This window comes from Telopea speciosissima, chromosome 2, assembly GCF_018873765.1.
Source record: "Telopea speciosissima isolate NSW1024214 ecotype Mountain lineage chromosome 2, Tspe_v1, whole genome shotgun sequence".
Taxonomy (NCBI): domain Eukaryota; kingdom Viridiplantae; phylum Streptophyta; class Magnoliopsida; order Proteales; family Proteaceae; genus Telopea; species Telopea speciosissima.
In genome coordinates this window covers 49984049-50007915 of record NC_057917.1, presented here as the reverse complement: position 1 = coordinate 50007915, position 23867 = coordinate 49984049, and the positions used below count along the sequence as shown (strand labels likewise).

At 39.5% G+C, this 23867-nt stretch overlaps 1 protein-coding gene across 1 annotated transcript; it reads left to right on the top strand.

The window, feature by feature from the left end:
- The first annotated feature begins 1192 nt into the window (after positions 1–1192).
- LOC122653012 (F-box protein At5g06550) lies at positions 1193–23561 on the top strand. Its single transcript, XM_043846920.1, has 2 exons — positions 1193–2539; positions 23074–23561. Exons 1-2 carry the CDS (start codon positions 1233–1235, stop codon positions 23318–23320), a joined length of 1554 nt encoding a protein of 517 aa, XP_043702855.1. The 5' UTR covers positions 1193–1232; the 3' UTR covers positions 23321–23561.
- The last annotated feature ends 306 nt before the right edge of the window (positions 23562–23867 follow it).

Below are 23867 nucleotides of genomic sequence, written 5' to 3'. Positions count from 1 at the left end.
TAGAGTTTTTGTGAAACCCTCATCAATGTCCATATAGTGAACTAGAACACGATTAGAAAAAGAAAACAGGAGAAACGATGTGTACCTTGCACCCACGTATGTTGGAAATGATTCAATAAAGTTCTCCACAAAGAACATAGACCAAAACCTTGATCAGAATCTTTTCTAGTCTTCTTGTCTCACATGCACCTCTCAAATTCTTAGTGGGAAGAGAGAAAAATGAGATCAAGTGATTGCAGAGATTCCATACTTGTATTTATAATACAAAAGCCTAATCCTTGCCCACCCCTGCAATGGAAAGGACTAGTATACCCCCATTAATCTCAAAGTGGTCCCAGACCAGGTTTTATGCCCATAGACCCACATCAATAATTAGGGTATAATTAATTAAGCTCATTAAAAATTAACACATAAACCTCGTGAACGTAAGCTTCCCTCGCAAATAGAGCCATAAACCTTCAATGAGTGCTCCTTAGAGACCTACAACCCCTCTGACAAAGTGAACGACACCGGTGCTGGCAAAATCGATGACCCCAGAACTGAATCATAAGTTATCAACGTTCAAAGAACTGGCACAACCATGGATGGACTAGATCCAGTGAGAGACGATTGGGTAACCAGCACAGAGCATGGTGAAACCGAGTTGCATGGAGAAGACGAGGTAGGCAGAGAAGAGGAGGTATGTGGTGTCGATGGCATAACTTGTGTCAGTAAATTTGATCTTTTCACCAAAGAAACCACAAATGTAGTTTGCCGCGGCGATTGAGTTGATGGCTTCGGTGAGACGTTGCTATTGTAGATGAGAGAGTGGAAAGGTTTGGTTACTCTTTCTCACACGGCCTTTGGCATCCGAGAGGGAAGAATTAAGAAATTTGAAGGTAGAGAACGGAAGAGGGATTGCGGTTTGCACAAGGGACACATGTCAAACTCTGAACGAACAAAGAGCAACATCTTGCTTGAGCCGGACTCGATCCGCTCTAGTGGGTCGTCCACTTGAGCCAAGAGGCCCAAGACTCAAGAGGTGCCTGCAGTCGAACCAAACGGATTCTGAATCTGAATACAATACGATTTAAAATCGCGGATCATGCGGTTCGGCGGATTGTACCCTTTTGTTGAATCCCTCGCTTTCTGAATGTGCTCACTTCTCTTGCGGCCGCGAATGCCGTACTCCCCTGCTGTTGTTGCGAGTTGCAACTGCAGTTGCAGCCGGAAAGCTTCGCTACAAGCCTACAATGCTAAGCTGCAAGAGGAGCCTATTGAACCAGATTATGAGGAGAACGAAGAAGAAAAAGAAGAATACGAGAAAGAGGACTCTTATTAGAAACCAGAACCCTCAACTTGAGGAAGAAGAATCAGCAGAAGAAGAAGAAGAAGAAGAAGAAGAAGGCGACAGAGGAGATGGATTCAGCTTAAAAAGCTCTGCTCCTTCGCACAGTCATGGAGTCCAACCATTAGGCAATCTCCTGTTAAGTGCATCCAACTGCAACTCCAGGAATACAGGCCTTGGTAATCTCCGAATCCTCACTGATGAACTAGTCCTTGATATTCTAGGGTTTCTGGGTGGCTCCCATTTGGGTGTTTTAGCTACAGTGAGCAAATCGTTCTATGTTTTCTGCAACCATGAACCTCTTTGGAGGAACCTCGTTCTAGAACATCTTAAAGGAGGGTTCTCTTTTAGCGGGTCTTGGAAGTCGACTTACATTTCTGCTCTCTATCCTTCTTTTCCTGTGTTGACTAGCGGTTCCTCTGATTTGAAAGTTAGAGACTTCTATTCTGACTATCTTTTCCAGAGTTGGCTCTGTGCAAGCCTTGAAATGAAACAAGAATGGCTCGAGAGGAATAACATTGAGCGGAGGAGAGGAATTTCGGTTGAGGAATTTGTATTGAATTTTGAAGAACCGAATAAGCCAGTGCTATTGGAAGGGTGTTTGGAGAATTGGGCTTGTTTGGAGAAGTGGGACAAGGAATATCTTATTCGGGTTTGCAGGGATGTTAGATTTTCGGCGGGTCCAGTCGAAATGAAGCTTGAGGATTACTTTAGATATGCAGATAGGGTGAGAGAGGAAAGGCCATTGTACCTATTCGACCCAAAGTTTGCTGAGAAAGTTCCCACATTAGGTTCAGATTATGAAATTCCATTGTACTTCAGAGAGGATTTATTTTCTGTTTTGGGAGATGAAAGGCCAGATTATAGGTGGGTGATTATTGGACCAGCAGGGTCAGGTTCCTCATTCCACATTGATCCAAATTCAACTTCAGCTTGGAATGCAGTGATCAAGGGATCTAAAAAGTGGGTCCTGTTTCCTCCTGACGTGGTTCCTCCAGGGGTTCATCCTAGCCCAGATGGTGCTGAGGTGGCATGCCCTGTTTCTATCATAGAGTGGTTCATGAACTTCTACGGAGCAACCAGGAATTGGAAAAAGAGACCGATTGAGTGTGTTTGCAAAGCCGGGGAGGTGATTTTTGTGCCTAACGGATGGTGGCATTTGGTGATCAACCTTGAGGAATCCATAGCCATAACACAGAATTATGTCAGTCGGTAAGATTCTTTCTTCTTTCTTTCATTCCTTTTTGGTTCCTTTTCCATACCTGTCTCGCTCCCTCATGTTCAACTGGTACTTATTTCTGATAAATATATTTCATTAATTCAGTCTAATTAGTTCTGAGATTTATTTTATGTTTCTTCGTCTTATGGATTCAAGCTTGCCTCTTTTGTCCTGGATGATTTAATAAGACAGTTCTTTCCAGAAATACCATGTTATAGGTTAACTGACTGATGAGGAAAGTAATTTGGAATTGATTTAAAATTGCACATGTTTCTGGTCTTTATACAAATTATATAAACCAAAAAACCCACTTTTTAAAGATCATTTTACAGCATTGTAATCTAGATCTTTGAGAAGATTATGATCCATGTTGATTTTTACTGCATAGTGTTGCAAGTGAAGTATGAGTTTCTTATGAGAACAAGTTCTATTGTTGGTTGGAAAATCTAACATCCCTGCAAACCTGAATAAGATATTCCTTGTCCCACTTCTCCAAAGCAGCCCAACAGAAATGAGATTAGGAGTTGTTAAGTTATACATACCTCTTTTCCTCAGGGTTTTGGCTCTCTCTCTGCCTCTCTGGTAATGGCAGCTAAAGACAAACAAATCAGCATCATAAGCATTTAATCTCCTCTGGGTGTGTCTCTATCAATGATCGGGAAAGTTTTCTTGTCTCCTCTGGCCATGTGATGAAATATTCTGCACCATGAACCTCCTTATGCATGTCTTTCCTGAGAATAGTTTCTAACTGTATGGATATTGATGCTGGTTCCGCAGTTTCTAAGTGGTCTACCCAATGTATCATTGAGAGGGGGGGGGGTGATGAATCAGTGATGTCTAAAAATGATTCCTCACATGCACACTTGTCAGTCAATACTTGAAAGAAAATCACAAACCACAACACAAAAAAAAAATGTGGTTCGGCCGTGTGCCAACATCCACGGTACAAATGACTGCGTGAGCTACAACCTAAATCCGGCCCCAGTATGATGCATAATACAATAGTTCGACTGCACCCACCGTTAGGAGTACCAATCCCCAATTCTTATTGCATCCATGATACTGGAGCACCAACCCCCTTACAAGTTCAACACAACATCCACTGTGTTTGGAGCTACAACCCCAACCTCGCTTGTCATGCACCTATGCAATACATTTAGTATGAAAATAGGTTTACAATGAAAACCTAAAACATTCAGTCTACCCACAACCCCAGAGTAAACGTATATTCAATGACAAAGAAAAAATAATAAACAATAGCGTACCCGAACAGTCTTCTTTGTCTTCAGCCTGTAAACACCTTCTCAGACAAGGTGTATTAGTCACAATCACCACAATAATCAACAGATCAGTCTCTTAACCTGATCTCAGATATCAGTCCTTATCTCTGTCTTTCTCAACCAATCAATCAGTCAAAATATCAGTTTTTACGCTGTCCAACTGACAAAGCATCAACACACTGCCACATAGAATAGTGAATTCAGCATATAGTGAATATGTACTGATGTAACTCCAATTGAACTGATAAACTTCTTGTAATATTGGCTGATTAAAGCAACCTCAGATATCAACTCAGATATGCATGTCCATAGTAAAAATTTCAGATTTGAGAACACCCGAACCTGATTAGCAGAGATCGAGGAGCATAGGACAACAGTAGTGGCAGCAAAAGCATCAATGCAACTCCTTAAATTTCTCTTCAGTACTTCATAATAACAGTAGCAGAAAAAGAAGAGATGATCAAAGAATCATAGCAGCAGAACAATGGCAGCATTAATTCTATTCACACACCAGTTCAGTGAAGCTTCATTGCAATTCCAGAGAAGAAAAACCCTGCCACACGATGTTATCTTCTACTATATCTCTTTCCTTCTCCTCTAGACCTTCATCAAGGCATTCTCAGAATGTTACAGCAGCAAAAATCTCCACTTTTTTTTTTAATGTATCTCTGTCAACAGGCTACCTAGAGGATATCTATTATGTGCCTGATGGGCCTTGATCTAGTGTATGTGCGTTAGATTGGGTCAGCCTAGTATGGATAGGTTAAAGGGCTTGATTTAACACGTTCCATCAGCTCTGGAGCTTTTGGCATGTCGGTCAAGTACCTAACATTTTACACCAAAAGAGCTGCTGAAACACTTTAAATCAAGCCTTGTAACCTATCCCATACTAGGCTAGCCCAATCTAATGCCCATACACGAGATCGAGCCCCATTAGGCACATAACAGACCGCCACGCTTCCGCAGTTGTCATCCTCGACAGGTCTCACTCTAGGTAGCTCTCACTTTGGCGGTAGGTAGCCCTTTCCATGTGGCTCCACTCTGCCCTAGGTTCTGCCTGACAGCAAGTACCCTTTCTTAACGGATTTCACTCTACTCTAGGTAGCCCTTTCTGTGACTCGAACCCATGACATGGTGCCCAGATCTGATACCTAATGTTAGGTACTTGGCTGATATGCCAAAAGCTCCAGAGCTGATGCAGTGTGTTAAATCAAGCCCTTTAACCTATCCCATACTAGGCTGGCCCAATCTAACGCCCATACACTAGATTGAGCCCCATTAGGCACATAACAATTTCTCATGGATCTGCAATATGGGACTTTATATTGCACGAAGTATATTCCAGATCATAGTCAGCTCCTCTCTCTTCTTCTCCTACTTGTCTCGGATAGTAGCTGCTCACACAAGAAAGTTCCAATCTGTTCAAGTTCTAACCTTTCTCTCAAACTCTTCTTGCCCCTCTTTTTTTTTTTTTTTTTTTTTTTTGTATGTTGATATGTTCCAGGCTTACAGCAAAACCAATCTTCTTCTCTGATTAAAGGTCTGCAGCAATATAAATATTTCTGTCTTTAACTTGCTGGCCGAAGACTCTTTTATAAAACCTGCTGAATCCGAACCTCAAGGAATTTGCTGAGACATTAACTACAATGATGTCTTAGATCCTATGCAGTAATCAGAACTAATATTTTTTCTTCTTTGAGTGAAGCTCCTCTTAGACTTCTTTTCCTTTTTTTTTTTAAAAGAATTTTCTCAGAGGTTCCATGCATAAGAAAGTTCCTGCAACCATGGTTCAAGATTTCGCGATATTTTGGCTATATATCGGTTAGTTTCGGAAATTTCGACATGTCTGAGATGAAATGGCTAGGCGAAATGAAAAAGTATAAGATTTCCTCAAAATTTCAGCCATTTCGGCATATTTCGGCGATATACCGAAATATCGCCGAAATTTTACAAATCCCCCCACGTGACTCATTAAAGGCCCCCTATAAAAGCCATATTTCGTTGCTAACGGTCGAAATATCGACCGAGAGCTGGGTAGAGGCTCTTTTTGGGGGTTTTTTTTTTTTTCTTGTTTTCCACTCTTCCAACTTGTTCTTCATTTTTTTCGACGGATCATCACCAGAAACACGTCGGAAACACCTCCTAGCAAGATTGTGAAGGATTTTTCACTATTTAAGGTAATTTTTTTCTTTTAAAACTATTTTTTTGAAAATACTATGTTCAAGAGTTATTGTATGGTGAAGATATTAATATATGTTAGACACTGGAGGCCGATCTACAACTTCACGGTGTCGAAATTGTTTTTACATATGTATTTTATATTTCTAATTTTCTTATTTTAAAAATTGATTTTCCTACAATAAAAATAGAAAAAATTAGGGGTAATAAAAATTGGATGGGGATCAATTAAATATATGTTTGACACCAATGGCCGATCACGGCTTCATGACTCCCAGTCCCAGTACCAGCCCCAGGGACATCGGATCATCTTTTATGGACTACATCTTTTCATACCCTAGCTACCCAACTCACCAGCCATACATGCTGCTAGCGCCAACATCACATCATACTGGATTAGTGGGTAGTCATGGTTCTTCTTCACAGTTACAGATTGGTCATCAATATCCTAGAATAGGTTACCTTCAGTATGTTGATGACTCCATTTATATGGCTACTGTGGATGACTACACTCGTTTCTTCTCCGAAACTATACCATGCTCCACGTATGTCCTCCAAACAGAGAGCAATGGATGTTGTCTCTAGCGGAGCATGAGTGGGGTCGATCTAAGAAGGCATAGCAATTATTATTAGGATTTGTTTCATGACAGTTGTGAGCTGTGACTTATGAGTTGTGAACTTGTGACTTTGAGTATTGACTTTTGAGTATTGAACTAATGACTTTATGCACTTATAAATTTTTGAGTTTAAAGTTTAAATTAAAGGCTATATTTGACTTTATTTTTGATTCATTACTTTGTTTCAATTTGTTATTATGTCTTTGAGTACTTATACAATATGTATTTAACTATTTATACATCAGGGTCTAACCGTATACTGTCAATCAAGGGTGCAAACCCAAAACACCACTTTGAGTTCACTTTTTTGCAATATGAAGGTTTAAATGTGTTTATTTAACTTAAATAAGGGTGTACATGAAGTATCAGGCCTTAATATGGCCAAAAACCCACCGAGATGGAGTGCCGAAATATGGTAGGAAAAATACCATATTTTGGTGAAATTTCGGATATCTCGAACAGCCCGAAATGGCGACATTTTAAACTATGCCAGCAACTATTAATTTCAACTCCAATTTCAAAAACCAATGAGATTGGTTGCTAATTCTATACTCAATGATGTGGCTGAATCAATGTGCAATCAATTTAACTGTTGAAACATGACTCCAGATGATGTAAATAAGTCACTTAGGGCTTATTTTAGTGGAAATAATCTTTGGGTTGGGGTTATATATGTGTTGGACTTTTGATCCCATGGATTTATTTTGTAATTGGCCAATTTAATGGGCCTAAAATATGGGTAGAAAGTAGGAAAACGGGATTTACTTCCTTAGTTTAGGTAGAGTCCTATTTTGAGTTTGTTTTCTCTATTATTTTACTTTCTTAGTCAATTTAGGTTACCTTATTAGTTAAGGATAGGGTTAGGCCCAAGGTTTCAAGTATCGGTATGGTATCGTATCGGCCGGGTGATTTTAAGAGATGTATCGTATCGGAGATACTTATTGATTGATGCAGAAACACATGAAAATGATCAAAATACACATGGAAATACACTTTTGGACATACAAAACAATATAAACAAGCAATTTATGTCATATATCATGCATATACACTAAGAATTGTGAATAATGTATAACCAGAAAAGTGCGGCACTTTGAAATGGTTATAAAAGATGAGATTTCTTACATGTAGAGTCACTCTATTGCCATGAAGAATGTCGGGGTGGATCAAACTCATGTCTATAAAGGTCTTCAAGAATAAGAGCAACTAGGATGATGTTGTGTACTGACCGAACATAAGCACAATACTGACCCTTAAGGAAGCCATTTCTGGTTTTGGGTGAAAAATGGTGGATTTGAGTTCAAATCTTTGCAAATGTATACAAAGCATACATCTAATAGTTAGTTGAACCTATTCTCCTTGAATCATAGCAAAAAAAAAAAAGAAAAAAGAACTAAAATGCAAGAGTTGAAGCAAAAGATCAAGTTTTTTGAAAAAAAACCTTCCTTTCCCTTCAAGTGTTGCGTATGTCTTTTATTCCAAGGATTCGAGTATGATGTGGATCCGACCCGACCCGACATATTATGTGGCGCGACCTGAAGGGAGAAAAAGTTGAGATTTCGTTTGTATCAACACGTATCGATCAATACATATCGATACACTCAATACAATACATTTAAAAAAAAAAAAAGAGACGTATCGGTCAGTATCGTATCATTATCGACTGATACCGATACGTATAGGCCGATACAATACGATACAGACCGATACTTTAATCCTTGGTTAGGCCTTTCCTTTTTAGTGTCTAGGTCTATTTTTGAGTCTTCTATATAAGTTTGTAAGGGAGACCATCATTGCACACGAATTTGATTATTGAAATATTGGCTTTAGCCTTTGTTAAAAATCCTGAGATAGGTTGGGTGAGATGCCAAGGGTGAGCTGAGATAGCCATCCCCTTCCCGAGTCCCCTCCATCGATCTCCAATCAAGCTCCATTAAAGTTTCAATTCTGCCATAGCCGATCTCTTGAAGAAACACATTCAGTTGCTGGAATTTCTCTGTAAGGTTCAAGATATTTTCAAACAACAAATAAGTCTGAAATTGAAATTCTGAAATTATTCTTCTTCCCTTCTAGAAGGTCACAAGCAAGGTGATTTTCACGAGAATTCTGCCCAGCCAATCTAACCGTTAGAACCTGCTGAAATTTTGATCGAATCTTCCTCAAACCCTAAGAGAGAATTGATTCAAATTTCATTACCATCCACTCAGCCGATTGTCTAAAATTATCCTTTTGCCCCTTAATTCTATTTCTACTAGGAGTCCTCAATAACTTCAGGTTTAATCATCTGATTTAACTATGAATTTCAGCATCTCTTCTCTCCCATATAATCCACACTCTCCTAACTTAACCCTAACATCTAATCCTAGGTCCCATCAAACCCTAACCCTAATTTCACATAATTTGACCCAGCCGATTTTCCCAATCCATAGCAGATCCTGGTTATTGGTTCTAGTTGGTCTCCTATCAATCTAGAATTACATTACCAGATGTCTGATCTTACGATGACACTTATTGAACCTTTAGATCTTTTGAGAATCCCACACAACTTAGAATTTTATATCCCATGTGATAAAGCTGACTTACCTCTTTAATTTCAGAATCTTTGCTGTAATAAGAAATCTAACTCCTACTGTAATATTATACTTAAATGAGGAGTTCTTCTCAAGCTTTAGTGTATTAACAGCTGCTGAATCTTAGGTTTCTTTCTTAAAATCTTTCTTCATCTGAGACTGCTGGCCGAACCTGTGCTTCAATATAATGAATTTAGAACTGAACATAGGGCCCAACTCAACTACTGGTTGATATCTTGCTGAGATATTTCTGTTCATACAGGAGCAAGGAGTCCCAGTTAGATTTAACTACTGAAATAGCTCTGAGAGAAGCTGCTGAGTTACTACTTAGGAGTCCTACTATATCCCAAATAGATTTTTTTTTTGGGTCAAAGACAGAATTTTATTAGAAGAAATTGGCAATAGAGAAACTCTGGCCGGCTGAAAGATGTACAAGGTTGGGGGGTGGATGAGACCACCCAAAACGAGACAAACTAAACCTAGAAGCTCCTTTAGCAAGAAAATGAGCTCCTCTAACAAGGTCTCGAGAAACATGCTGAAAAGAAATAAAAGAAAAGCTACTACAAAGTGACAAGATATCATCAACCACTATTTGCGACACCTAGTCCAAAGCAGAATGCAGTCCCTAAAGTGCATGGATAACCGGAAGACAATCTGAATGAATTTGCAAATTAGGCAACTGAAGACTACTTGCAAGAACGACGGCATCACAAACAGCCTCAGCTTCAAGTGACGTGGCTACCAATCACTGCTTTGCAACGGGCTACTAGGAAAGATCCAGAATAATCCAAAAAAAAGAACGCCACAGCCACCTTTACATGAGCTAGCGGACCGGACACCATCAGTAAAAGTGTAAAAGCAAGGCAAAGGGGGCCTTAGTGGGGACTCAAGCCTTGCGGAGTGTATAGAGCTTGGCGATAGAGGTGTTTGAAGACCAATCACACTCTCTTCCAAAACCAAATAAAAAGAAGACATTAGAGTTCGAAGATCTGGTTGAATAAATTTGAAAATAAATCTGTTCCTTGTTCTCCAAATTTTCCAACAAAGAGAAGTCCAATGTAATGTAAAATCCCCTATATTTTGGCAATTCTGGCCTAAAACGGTTAAAAAGGATAACCAATCCCTAAAGCTTGAACCATTAAAAAGTTGGGTATCTACTCTCAGAGGAGAGAAATGCCAGCAAGTAGATGCAAAAGGGCAATGGACTAAGGCATGAACTATGGACTCCTCGATTTTATTACAAAAAGGAATATTGAGTGATTGCGCCAAAGACCTTCGAAACAGGAGGTCATTTACTGCAAGGGTATTAGAGCTTGCACACCAAAGGAATAATTTGATTTTAGGAAGAAGCTTAAGACTCCATAACCACTTCCAAAACAGATCAGAAGAAGGCGAAGGACTAGTAATGTCAGTCCTAAAAGTGGTGTGATAAGCCAATTTGACCGAAAAGTTCCATTTTTTGCAGGGGCTCATACCAAACTATCCTCAATATTTGAAGTTGGTAAAGGAAGACACCTAATAGCCAACCCCTCATTAGATGAAAACAAGTTTGAGAGAGCGTGCAAATCCAACTCTTTAGTCACCGGATGGATAAGGCTAGAAACCAAAGCATATCTAGTGTTTGGATGAGAACTAGAGAGGTGCCCTCTTGGGAGAGAAGGAACCCAAACATCCTCAAAATTTCTAGTAGTTTGACCATTGCCAATACATCTTCAAAGGCCAAGCAAAAGGGAATCACTACCTCTAAGGATACTTTGCCAACCTCAGGAGCAATTCAGTTTACTCTTGGCTTTGAGAAAAGAAGTGGGAAAATATTTTCCCTTAACTCTAACCCAAAGGTCCTTGCTATTATGGAGAATGCGCTAGCCTTGGCGAGCTAAAAACGCTTGATTAAAGGATCCTAATTCCCTAAAGCCCAAACCACCTACAACCTTGTGAGAACAAAGGACATCTCACTTTTTCCAACATACTCCTTTCCCATTCCTATCTTTCCACCAAAATTGACGGATAAGGTTGGTTATGTTAGCAATGGTAGAACATGGTAGGGAGAACATAGACATAGCATAAGTTGGTATGCTTATAGCAATAGACTTTATTAGAATTTCTTTCCCAGCCAGTGAGAGAAGAGATTCCTTCCAACCTGATAATCGAGCTTGAACCCTTCCAGTAATACTAGAGAATAGCATTCTCTTTGATAACCAAAATCTGTTGGTAGTCCCAGATATCTCCCATGGTTCTCTACCAAAGGAAAATCAGAAGCTAGAGCAATTGCATCTTTAGTCTGGGAAGGAACTCTTGGGCTAAACGGGATGCTAGATTTACGAATGTTAATTGATTGTCCCGAAACTAAACAATAATCCGTTAATAATGACAACAGTGTCTCACTCTCTTCAAGGCTTGCTTTTAAAAATAACATGCAATCATCAGTAAAGAGAAGATGAGTGACACGAGGGCCAGCTCGGCTTGTCTTCATACCAAAGATTTGTTTATTAAGCGCAGCCTTCAAGAGATAAGAAGAGAGGGCCTCCTGACAAAGAATAAAAGATAGGGATTAAGGGGACACCCTTGTCAGAGGCCACGTTGAGGAAGAACTCTTCCAATGACAGATCCATTGACCTTAATATGGTAGGATACAGTTGACACATTTCATAATCCAACTAACCCATTTCCCCTCAAAACCCATCCTAACCAAAATATGCTGGAGAAAAGACCATTCAAATTTGTCATAGGCTTTGCAAAGATCAAGTTTCACAGCCATAAACCCATATTCAGATTTAGAAGAGCGTATTTGATGGAGAATTTCATGAGCAACAAAAGTATTATCTGAAATTGCTCTTGAAGGAATGAAAGCGCTTTGATATGGACTGATCAAAGAGTTTAACATAGGTTTAAGGCGGTTGACAAGATACTTGGCAATGACCTTATAAAAAACACAACAAAGGCTAATAGGTCTGAACTGAGTAATGTTTTCAGGATGTTTCTACTTAGGATCGGACCATACACCACTTGTGGTGCAACTTTTAGCTCCTAAGAAAAAGGTAAGTGTTTTTATTATGAAGCTAAATGGGAGGGAAATCCAGATCTCCCAAATGTGGTTTCTAGCTCCTGGAGGAGTTGGGATTTTTTTCGTTTTGCTCTGGCGAAAAGGCTCTGACAAGTCACGGTGGTTTTCCAGAGGTTACTTCTCAAGAAAGTTTGGTTTGCTTCTTGAGGGAGCTTGCTTGGCCAGCTGGCCTCTTTTCTCTTCCGTCCTTTTCCCTGGTTTATAAACCTAGGGATTTCTTTCCCATTTCTTTACTGGGAGTGCGAGTAGTTCTTTGACTCTTTATGCTACTTCCTAAGAGAGGTTTCTTGGCGATTTGGTCTTGAAGTTTTCCTCTGAACACTTTTTCGCCGACTGATTGTCCGACGATAGCGTGAGGAGTAACCTGTAGGTACGAATTTTGTGACCAATTTCGCCACAATAATAGCAAAAGGTAGGTAGCTTTGCGTAGACAAATTCTGCCAAATTGCTTTTTCTCCGGGGAGAATTAGACGCACACCACATCGGAGGGGGAGCTCTAGGCGAAATGAGATTCAGATAGACAGGGATTTGGTGATATCCCTAAGAGAGGTGGGAAGGCGGACCCTCTTAAAAATGCCTATTTGTAAGGCTATCCGAATTGCTATCTCCCTTGTATGCAGATGCAAGGGAAGGTTGTAGATATAGACCCACAGATCCACCCAATCAAAACAGAGACAATGGGGGGGGTATTTTTATTCCATTTTTGGAGTACAAAGAGGAATTGCTTAATCAGCCGGGGGCCCTCTTCCAAAGCAATTCGGATTTCTTCTTGGCCTTCCATTTGAAGGATGAAGATATTCGCCTCAACCTGTCTCACCATCAGCCCCCGCTGCAATGTCCACGCTGCTGATAAAACCTTCAAAATTGTGGTAGCTGAAATCCTTTTCTGACTAATAACCTTCCCCACAAGAACTTTTTCCTAGTTGATACTACTCATTACATCCAAGTTGCCCATTACAATTTCTGCCTCTATAACAGAGGGACTATTATTAAAATCTATCTCCGATTTACACACACAGTCCTCCATCAAATACAAAAAAGTTCCTTCAATAAAACCAAAAGACAACAACAAACCTCCAAGAACAAACACCACTCCGTTCCAGACACAGAAATTACAAGACAAACACCTTCCCCAACAAATTCTCAAAACCAAGCAGCTGAAGTAGCACAAGCATACGAGAATCCCTTTGAACCTGCCACAAAACAAGAGTCTCCAGGACAAGAGATAAGAACCAACAGGAGATAGAAACTGGAACTGAAAAGGGAAAAATGGTATACCTGTATCACCACCGAATTCAAAAGGATCTTTATGGCCAAAGTAAAGAGAGACAACAAACCAAAAAGGAATGCACCTAAGTCGAGAAAAGAAAACCATAAGCTCAACATAAAAGAGTGAAATATATGCAGAAAGGAAACAGAAACATTAAAGGTCTAGGCAAGAGAGAAGTAAACTAATGAGAGGCACACAGATTAGATCCAAACAATTTTTGATCATAGATCCAATCTAAGCACAGCAGGGATGTACAGAAGCATGGAAGAAAGAAAGTTAGGTAGCAACAGTTCTAAAGAGACAAAAGCAACCAAATCTACAAGAGAGAAAGCAAAAACTATGGCATAATAGTTGTAAGACGACAAGAACAAAAGACCTAGCCTAACAGAGATAACCAGATTTGCAAAACGCAGATCAAAGAAAGCAAGAAACAAACACACACAGCAACAGAAGCATACAAAGAAAACTAGAATAAGAAATAACAAAACACTAACCGAGCATCATTCTAAGGAAAGAAATAGATGTATAGAAGCATGTAAGTAAAAAAGAACTAAGTAAAGTAAAGAAAATCGACAGAGAAGCACAAGATAATAGATCTAAAAACATCATCAAGCCGAACAAACAAAGAAACAAAACCAGATCTTTACTCAAAAAAGAACTAGCCTGAAGATCGAAGCTAATAGAGAGATAGATCGACAGACAAAGAACCAAAAAAGATCTGTAAGCAAAAGGAAAGATAATACAAACACAGAATGGATCTCAGAACCCAAATGATTCAAGCGACAATACTCAATCATAACCAAAATCAATGCAGCAACAGGAAAAGACGCAAGAGATAACCAGGGTTAGAAAGAAAACTAAAGATAACCAGATCTAGCAAAAAGGAAGGAGAGGACACCAACCTTTACTAGAACCGAAACGCATAAACCAGAGAAACAAAGACGAAAGGAAACGAACCTACAGGATACTCCTCACGCTATCTTCGGACAATCAGTCGGCGAAAAAGTGTTCGGAGGAGAACTCCGAGACCAAAATCGCCAAGAAACCTCTTGCAGGAAGTAGCACACAGACTCAAAGAACTACTCGCACTCTCAGTAAAGAAATGGGAAAGAAATCCCTAGGTTTATAAACCAGGGAAACGGATGGAAGAGAAAAGAGGCTGGCTGGCCAAGCAAGCTCCCTCGAGAAGCAAACCAAACTTTCTTGAGAAGCAACCTCTAGAAAACCACCGTGACTTGTCAGATCCTTTTCGCCAAAGCAAAACGAAAAAAACCCAACTCCCCCACAAGCTAGAAATCAAGAGCTCCAAGAGCTAGAAATCACATTTGGGAGATCTTGATGTCCCTCCCATTTAGCTTCATGATAAAAAAGACTTACCTTTTTTCTTAGGAGCTAAAAGCTGCACTACAAGTGGTGTATGGTCCCAAATAGATTAAGATTTAAAAACTCAGCAACATAGTTGTCAAGGTGTCGCCTAGGCGGGCGCCTTGGATGCCTTGGTCACGTAGTTGGTGTCACCTTGATTTTGGACCCTCTCTAACGCCTTGGGTTGCCTAGGCGTCAAGACAACTATGCTCAGCAACTAGGAGCTTGTTCACACATGGATAGAAGTCCACTTCCTTTTATTATATAATCACATGCTGCTGTCTTTAAAGACTCCTTTTCGTTGGCTGCTAGTTATTGAAACACTCTCCACATGCTGATTGAACCTCATCCATATTCAATATTTGAGTCATCAATCTCCTTGCTGCTCAATAACAACCACAAATTCTAGCCTTATCCCAACTTAATTGGTTTGGCTACATGGATCCAAACAAAACAAAGTAGGTAAACCGAGGTCTAAACAAAACATGGGAATGAAAAGATGGGAATAAGGGGATGGGCATGAGATGAGAACTGGAAAAAAAAAAAAAAATGACAAATGAAAGATTGAAAAAAAAAAGAAGATGAAAGATGAAAGTAAGAGGACAGAGGCATAACCCAACAAGTCAAGAGAATCTCAGCTAGATGGGGTCTACTAAATGGATCCTTGCCCTCCAAAAGGCTCTATCCGAGGTCATATTTGGAATAAGACCTAGACTATGCATGTCCTTCCGCACCACTTCCCCTCTGGTCATTTTAGGCCTGCCCCTAGCTCTTTTAGCTCCTTCAATAGGAATCATATTACTCCTCCGTATTGGGGCATCCCTAGGCCTCCCTTGCATATGACCATACCAACTTAAACGACTCTCTCAGAGCTTGTCATTGATCGGGGCGACTCCCAAGTCCGCTCTAATGCGTTCATTCCATACTTTTTTCTTCCTTGTTTTTCCACACATCCATCTTAACATCCTCATCTTTGCTACACATAGCTTATCAATATGACACTTCTTAACTGCCGGCATTTTGCCCCATACATCATAGCTAGTCGTACAATAGTCCTATAGAACTTTCCTTTAAGCTTTAAAGGAATACGATGGTTACATAGGGCTTCGGACACACCTCTCCACTTCATCCATCCAGCTTTAATTCTCTGTGAGACATCATCCTCTATGTCACCTTCTTTACTTATGATTAACCACAGATATCTAAAATGGTCACTCTGCGGGATCTCTCTTTACTCAATTTGCACCATATCAATATCCGTCATAGTGTGACTAAAATTACCTATCATATACTCGGTCTTCGTTCTAATCTTAAAGCCTCTTGATTCCAAGGTTGATCTCCATAGTTCTTTGTGTCATCCACAAAAACGATATCATCTACAAAGAGCATGCACCACGGGACCTCGTCTTGAATGCTCTTTGTTAGCTCATCCATGATAAGCGCAAAAAGGTAAGGGCTTAAAGTTGATCCCTGATGTAACCCATTCGTAATTGGGAATTCCTTGCCCTGACCTCCGACATACCTCACATTAGTCACCATGCCCTCATACATATCTTTAATTACATCCACATATTTACTCAATACCCCTCTCTTCACTAGAACATGTCTGATTAATCTCTAGGGACTTGGTCATAGGCTTTTTACAGGTTGATAATGACCATATAGAGTTCCTTCTTGCTATCTCTATATCGTTCCATGAGCCTCCTCAATAATTAGATAGCTTTTGTCGTGGATCTACCTGACATAAAGCCAACTTGATTCACCGTGCTACCCAATCCAATGCCTATAAAAAAATCCATTCTTTTAATCTCATGAGAAAGCAAACCAGCTGGCCTGGAAACCTCCTTTTATATCTTATGTGGTCAAAAGAGTGAGAACAATAAGGAGATATAGTAGCAGACCACGCATAGCTTAGGATTAGTTTTAGGAGCCCAAAACAATGGACGGCTGTACTGCTAGGGCCGAGTCTATAAGGGTTGCTGACTTCATCAACTTATAGTGCTTGCTTACTTGCTGAAATATACTATATACCCCAAGGTACTGCTGGTTATAGTGCTTGATTACATCATCATGGTGACTCATCAAAGAGTTGGCCGAACCCAACTTCACATGCTGAAACCATATTACCTTGTGGATGCATGACTCTAATTGCCTAACTTTTAAATTTGCTGCACCAAATAACCAATGAGCTGTTGACCGATCTTAAAACCATCAAGTATTGAACTGTCACTTGGTTGAACCATCGAACCAATATGCTGAAATATATAAAACAGCTGGCAGCAACATAGTATAAAACACCCATGCACCATGATGCACCATGCACCATCAGTATACAAAAAGGCATACCCAGTGCACAAGGCTTCCGCCACTGCGGGGTCTGGGGAGGGTCATAGTGTACGCAGCCTTACCCTTGCTTTCGCAGAGAGGCTGTTTCCAGACTCGAACCCGTGACCACTTGGTCACAATGGAGAAACCTTCACCGGTGCACCAAGGCCCGCCTTCTCTACCATCAGTATACAACTGTATCTAAATATAATGTGAATTTGAACCACTGCTTGAACACTCATGCACCTGCACTTGTGTTGACACCAATGACAATATAATGTGCTGCTCAACGCATTGATAACAAAAAGTTTAGGAACTTCCAATAAGCTTCTATATACTTGTTACCAGGGTTCTCATCCTTTTCAACAGAGATGATTAGGGCCTGGAGATATGAGGTACAGGTTAGCTTAGAGTCAAATCTTGTTTGGAGTCTCTTTCTTTGTCTTATCCTAACTCTTCTCTGCTAGGATTGTCCGACCATAGGATATCCCTGAAAAGGTCTGCTTTTACTGTTGATCACTTGATTATTGAGGGCCACTTCTTACCCCTGTGTGTGTGTGTGTGATAATTCAAGAGGAATTATATTGAAAAGGGGTATAAAACACCCTCAGAAAAAGATACAGCAGGCCTGATTACCGTGCAAGGCTCCAGCCACTGCAGCTGGACTAAACCATAAAAGAGAGTACTAGTTTAGTACATACATCAGTCATGGACAAACTCTCCACATCCCTACTGAAAACCTTAAAACCTGGCAACTAGAACCCATGAAAACCCTAAGGTTCCGCTCAAGCCAACGACCCCACAAGACTTAGGCTGAAACAAAAGAACCAATCTTGCATCCACAGGGATCTGTCAACATCACATTTGAGCTGCTAATAAGAGCCGAAACCTCATTTAACCTTCCCAAATCCAAATTAGTCAGCCCGACTTTGCTTTCTGGTTTTTCCATGGTTGATGGTTGAGAGATTTGATCACCGTCTTCAATTACAGTTTTTCTGTAGAGACTGGTTCATCCTTCTGGTTGCTTTTGAAATGTGCTGGATTGTGATTTGGTTCCTCGTTGTTGCTTTAAAGCCTCCAGCAGGAAGGGTCACCTTTCATGAAGTATGAACTTTGGTAGTCCTTGTGATGAGCCTTTCATTCATTAAGCGAGTGCTTCCATTGATTAGCTTCAGTTGCGAAAGAACTGCAGATGCTTTGGGGTCACTTGTGAAGAGTTCTCTAAATCCTTACATGACTGATCTTAGATGGAATTGGAGTGAATTGTTAGAATGATCAAAGTATTGTCTTTTTTGGTTGGGTCTTTTAGAACCCTTTTTTAAATCATTCCTTAAGCCTAACATGATATAATAATGCATTTAGGGTTTCTCCCTCTTTTTTCTTTTCTGTAATAAGTTATTTTCTTAATTCTTATCAATGATATTATTTAACATTCATGTGCAATGTATGAACTTAGTATATGTAGAAATGTTTCAACAATTCAAGGATTTGAAAAAGAAATGGGAACGCAATTTGGTTGCAACATACCAAATGAAATTGAATACTAGTAACTGAGTGGTCATGGTTGAAAGACATTATGGTTGTTCGTGGTAGGAATAAGATGCTAAAGAATTAGACAGATTTTGGAATTGTATTGATATCTAAACTTCAAAATTCATTTACTAGATTTGCAGTTTCAAAATTTCCATGTTTATATCCTACTCTCCTAACGTAGCTTTCTGTTTTTCTTGTTATTTAAGATGTTGTGCCCGCCAATCTCAATGACTTTGTTTCATATCCTAGAGTCATGAGTTGCCCATGGAAACAAGTTTGTGTCTTAATTTCTTCACATTTTTCGATAGAGCTATACATCCAACAATAACCTGACAAAATGAAGTATCCAAGTCATATCCTTGCCATACCCAGGTGATGTTGATTTTGTGTTTGGTCTAGCCTGTCCGTTATTCAGTGGATCTCCTCAACGGCTCACAAAAATAATGTTTTTCTGATGTTGGAGTAAGATTATTTTTCGAACTAAGATTGCAGAAACTTTATTCCCTTATTCTTGTAAATGTTTGTTTTTTGCTACTTTTCTTGCCTCATCAGTCACCATTACAATGTCAATGACAGAAAGCACCTAGTATAGAAAATTTTGGGTTTATTCCCCTGCTTTAGAACATTTTCATGATTGACCACCTTACATGATTTGCTACCTAGCTCTTTCGTGAGCAAAAATTATGCTGGAAAAAGCATTGATTACTTGTTAACTTGTTATCCTTCTCTCTGTCTCCTTGCTGTGTCATTCAGACATTTCAAACTGCTTCTATGTTGAGTTTTTTTCATACTTTATGTTAGCTCTAATTTCTGTTTTTGGCTATATATTTTGGTGAGTAAGATCTAAATAATCCCTTTGCTCGCTTTGCTATTGTTTGGCAACATTTTTTTATAATCCATGGGCTCGGTTGAGGAGAGAAGGTTTAGGGGGAAATGGGGTCCCGTGAGACCACACCTTTTTTGGATTCCATCTTCTTCAGGTGCTTGTCTTCCCTGGCATGGCAGTTTTAATAAGCAGTGAGCTGATATTCGTCAAAGTATAAACATAGGACGTGCTCGTTATGAATATTTATGGATCTTATTTAAAAGATTCAGAGGAAGGTTGGAAGGCCAAAGTTCTGTCTTCAGGGGGTAAATTAGTGCTTATTAAACATGTTCTTTATCTCCCGTGCTGTGGAAAGCTTTATGAAATGGATTGTGCACTTCTAAGCAAGAACGGATCTTAGCCAGATGTTGACCGCCCGCGCGAGACACTATCGTTCCTCGAATGCTTGGCACTTTGGGCGCTGCTTTCACATTTACATTGAAGAGAAATAATAATTTTCATTTTGGTGTACCAAATAGGGAAGATTTGTGTTAACTTCAACAATAGCTGCTTTTGTTAACTTCAGACAGAGGGAAGATGCTGATCATTTTATTGAAGGGCTTTTGCAATTTCTGGAAGTAACTTTGCTCTGACTGACTTTAAAAGTTCCAATGCAGACAGATCTATTGGACTGCATTTGGTCGCCCAAAAAAAAAGAAAAGGAAGAATGATGCACGTAAATCACCTAAATGGACTTATTTTATTAAAAATAAGTTTTGGGTTGGGTTATATATGACTATATGTGTTGGGCCTTTGATCCCATGTGTTTTCATTGTAATGGGCCACTTTAATGGGCCTTTTATATGGGTAGAGGCTAGGTATATAGGATTATTTAGTAAAGCGTGTTTATTTCTTTATTTGTTGAATTATTTATCCACCCGTATCCCCCTTTGGATAGTCCGCCGTGTTAGAGCTCCTGCATGATATACATATTGTTTTCTCCATTTCCTACAAGGTCGGTCTTTTAGAGGAAGCAGTTCTAACATGGTATCAGAGTAGGCAGGGGTCACGGTATCGAGTACCCCTGGAAGCGGGCAGGTGCTAAATTATTTATCCACCTGTATCCCACTTTGGATAGTCCGCCGTGTTAGAGCTCCTGTGTGATAAACATATTGTTTCTTCCATTTCCTATAAGGTCGGTTTTTTAGAGGAAGCGGTTCCAACATTATTTTAATGGAAAAAGAAAAGCCTGGTCACATTCCCCTGCACACACACATAGGGAGGGAATGATTGCCCCGCCCCTCCTGTTGCATGCCCCTACACTCCCCCTCATTGACCCCCATGCTGGTGCAGGAGCCATGCAACCGGGCAGCAAACCTTCCCCTTATTTTAATTGTTATTAAGTGTTTTAGTCAGGAAAGTTCTATAGGACTGTTGTTCGACCAGCTATGATGTATGGGGCAGAATGTTGGGTAGTTAAGAAGTGTGATATTGAGAAGCTTTGTGTGGTAGAATGAGGATGTTAAGATGGATGTGTGGAAAAATAAGGAAGGATAAAGTAAGGAATGATTGTATCAGAGCTGAAGTGGTTTGGTCATGTTCAACGAAGGCCTAGTGATATGATTCCAATTGAAGAAGTTGTGAGAAAGGACATGCATAGTCTAGGTTTCGTGTCATGTATGACCTTAGATAGAGCTTTAGATCCTATTTAAATAAGGTTCTCCTGACTTGCTAGGCATTGCCATTCCTCATTCGCTTTTCTTTTATTTTCCGTTGTTCCTTTGTTCATTTGTCATTTGTCATTTTTTACTTCTCATCTCATTTCCCATTCTTCTCTTTCACTTCTCAATTTTTATCTACTTTGTTTGATTGGGTTCATGTAGCTGACCCCATTAAGTTGGGATAAGGCTGAGTTTGTTGTTGTATCAAGTGTTTTAGTTAGGCTGGATTAGGATTCTATAAGTCCAGTCCTTTTTTGAGTCAGTTTCCTTGTCAGTTTTAGTTTGGGCTGGATTAGGATTCTATAAGTCCAGTGTTTTGAGTCAGTTTATTTACCTTATTAGTTAAGGATTGGGTTAGACCTCTCCTCTTTAGTGTTTGACTATTTTTTTGTTTTGAGTTTTCTATATAAGTTTGTAAGGGGGTTTAGCATTGTACACGGATTTTGATTAATGAAAAGCTTTGTCTGCTCTCTTCCATGCGTGGAGAACCCCTTGTGTTTGATCAAGGTCTCGGTTGGTGTTTTATCCATCCAAAACCTTGTATCGGGAAGCCCGGGTGCTCGTACTCTTACCTTTATTCTTGTTCTTCTTCCTTCTTCTCCTTCACTGATCAAGTAACTAGTAAGTAATCCTTAGTTTTCTGCAACTTTTATAATCTGTCCAAGGATTCACATACAAGCGTTTTTTGACAATCTAGTTGAGGAAATTCAACCATCAGATCATCCTCGTCTTTTGGGGCACAGTCAATATCTACCTGAAAGAAGCCTTTGACCAGAATTTGGTGCAGATCGGGTCGGCTGATCTGGAGATGATTATTATCTCCCAGTTCTGCCCCTCTTTTCCAGATTTAGCATAAGAAAAGGCGTACTCAGTGCACGAGACTCCTGTCACTGCGGGGTTTGGGGGGGGTCATAATGTACGCAGCCTTACTAAATCGAGCTACTATTTATGTTGGTTAATGTTTCTGAGGTTTATGTCATGATCAGAATCTATTGGCTGTTATAATTCTGTTTTCTGAGTATTATTCTGGTTTGTGATTTTACTGTTATTTACCTCTCCTAGTATTACGCGGATTACTTCATAACTCCTAATCCAACCATTGGATTGATCTGTTATTTTCAGCGAGGGTTCCCTACTACCTGATTTTGATATATGATTATTCTTCCTAATCTGGAACTTCTCTGTAATTCGATTCTGTTTTGGTATTGTTTTGACTCTTCAAATTCAGTATTACAGTAAAGAAAAGAGGACTAGAGTGGGAATCTTGTCACATAGTTATTTAGGGGGGACTATTCTGATGTCATTTGTTGAGTTTAGCAAAGAAGAGCGTCAATGGGAGTTTTCAAAATTCATGATCATAGGAGATAAACAAATTATCTTATTTTATTAACCCAATACTCTCAACAGCTTTAGCTGGCAGGTGCGTAAATAGAGAACTCTGATAATGAAAAATTTAAAAGCTATGTGCTTTTCCGCTATAGTGGCTGTAAGGGAAAGAGGGAGGGGGGGGGGGGGGAGGTATAGGTTCTGGTGATTGACAGTTCAGGAATAAGCCTTTTCTTTGTCATATCCCAGTCACTTAATACTCCTTTTCCAGTACGAACAAAAGTAAGAATTGGCACCGAAGGTGTAAGCAATACAATGTACCTCACTTTATTGGGGTCTAAATATTGAATTTCCTAGTACTGTATGACCTATAAATTTTTTGTTTTCTGCATCACCACTCGTTTAGACTTATAATTTTTTGTCTTGCTTTTACAGCTTTTGATTGTTATATTTGTTTGTTTTTGTTATTTTAGGAGGAATTTGGTAAACGTCTTGGATTTTCTCAAAAGACCAAATGCAAGTGAGCTTGTATCTGGAACAATAGACAGGATAAATTTGTATGACAAGTTCAGGAGTGCTATTGAAGCTTCTTTCACTGGAACAATTGAACAGCTTGTGTCAAAAGCTGAAGAGAAGGCAGCGAAGCAGAAAAAACCATCCTTCTGGGAATCTGTAACCGATGCGAAAGTAGGTGAGTTCAAGTTTTCATTTGGCAGCTAGGACGGCCACAACAAAAGCTTTTGGTGGTAATCTTGGAACCTAGTCATTGTTATTTTTGAACATGAGTCACAGGACAACTCTGATTAAATACATAGAAAGTAAATTGTTGTTGAAGGGAGAGAAAATGGTGAAAAAAAAACAGAAAAGAAATGATTACATTATTTTATTCTATTTTGTTGTATTTCAATTGTTCTTACAGTTAGTACCAAACTAATTGTTTTTACAATTATGTAATCGTTTTGTTGGAAATCATTTTTGTTAATTTGATTAGCCCTCAACTAAACCTGGTGATTCGTGCAAGTCAAATTTGGTCAAAGTGGCTCGATACATAAATCATTAAAAAATAAGAAATTTCAAAGAGCCACAAATCTATGAATTTTGTGAGGGGGGGGGGGGAAGGACAAGTTAAGTTACATACAGGTGATTATAGACCATAATGAATGCCTAAGGACAAGAATTTTTTTTTTTTGGGGAGGGGGTTGGGGAACGATAAAGTTTGGCAAGGTTTGATCTATCAGGATAAAAATACCTAGTCACAAGTGACGAG

Excerpts from the sequence above, each read along its gene's own strand:
- LOC122653012 (XM_043846920.1), top strand. The coding sequence starts at position 1,233 with ATGCTAAGCTGCAAGAGGAGCCTATTGAACCAGATTATGAGGAGAACG. Across the intron at positions 2,540-23,073 it reads ACACAGAATTATGTCAGTCG|GAGGAATTTGGTAAACGTCT; the intron begins GTAAGATTCTTT and ends TTGTTATTTTAG.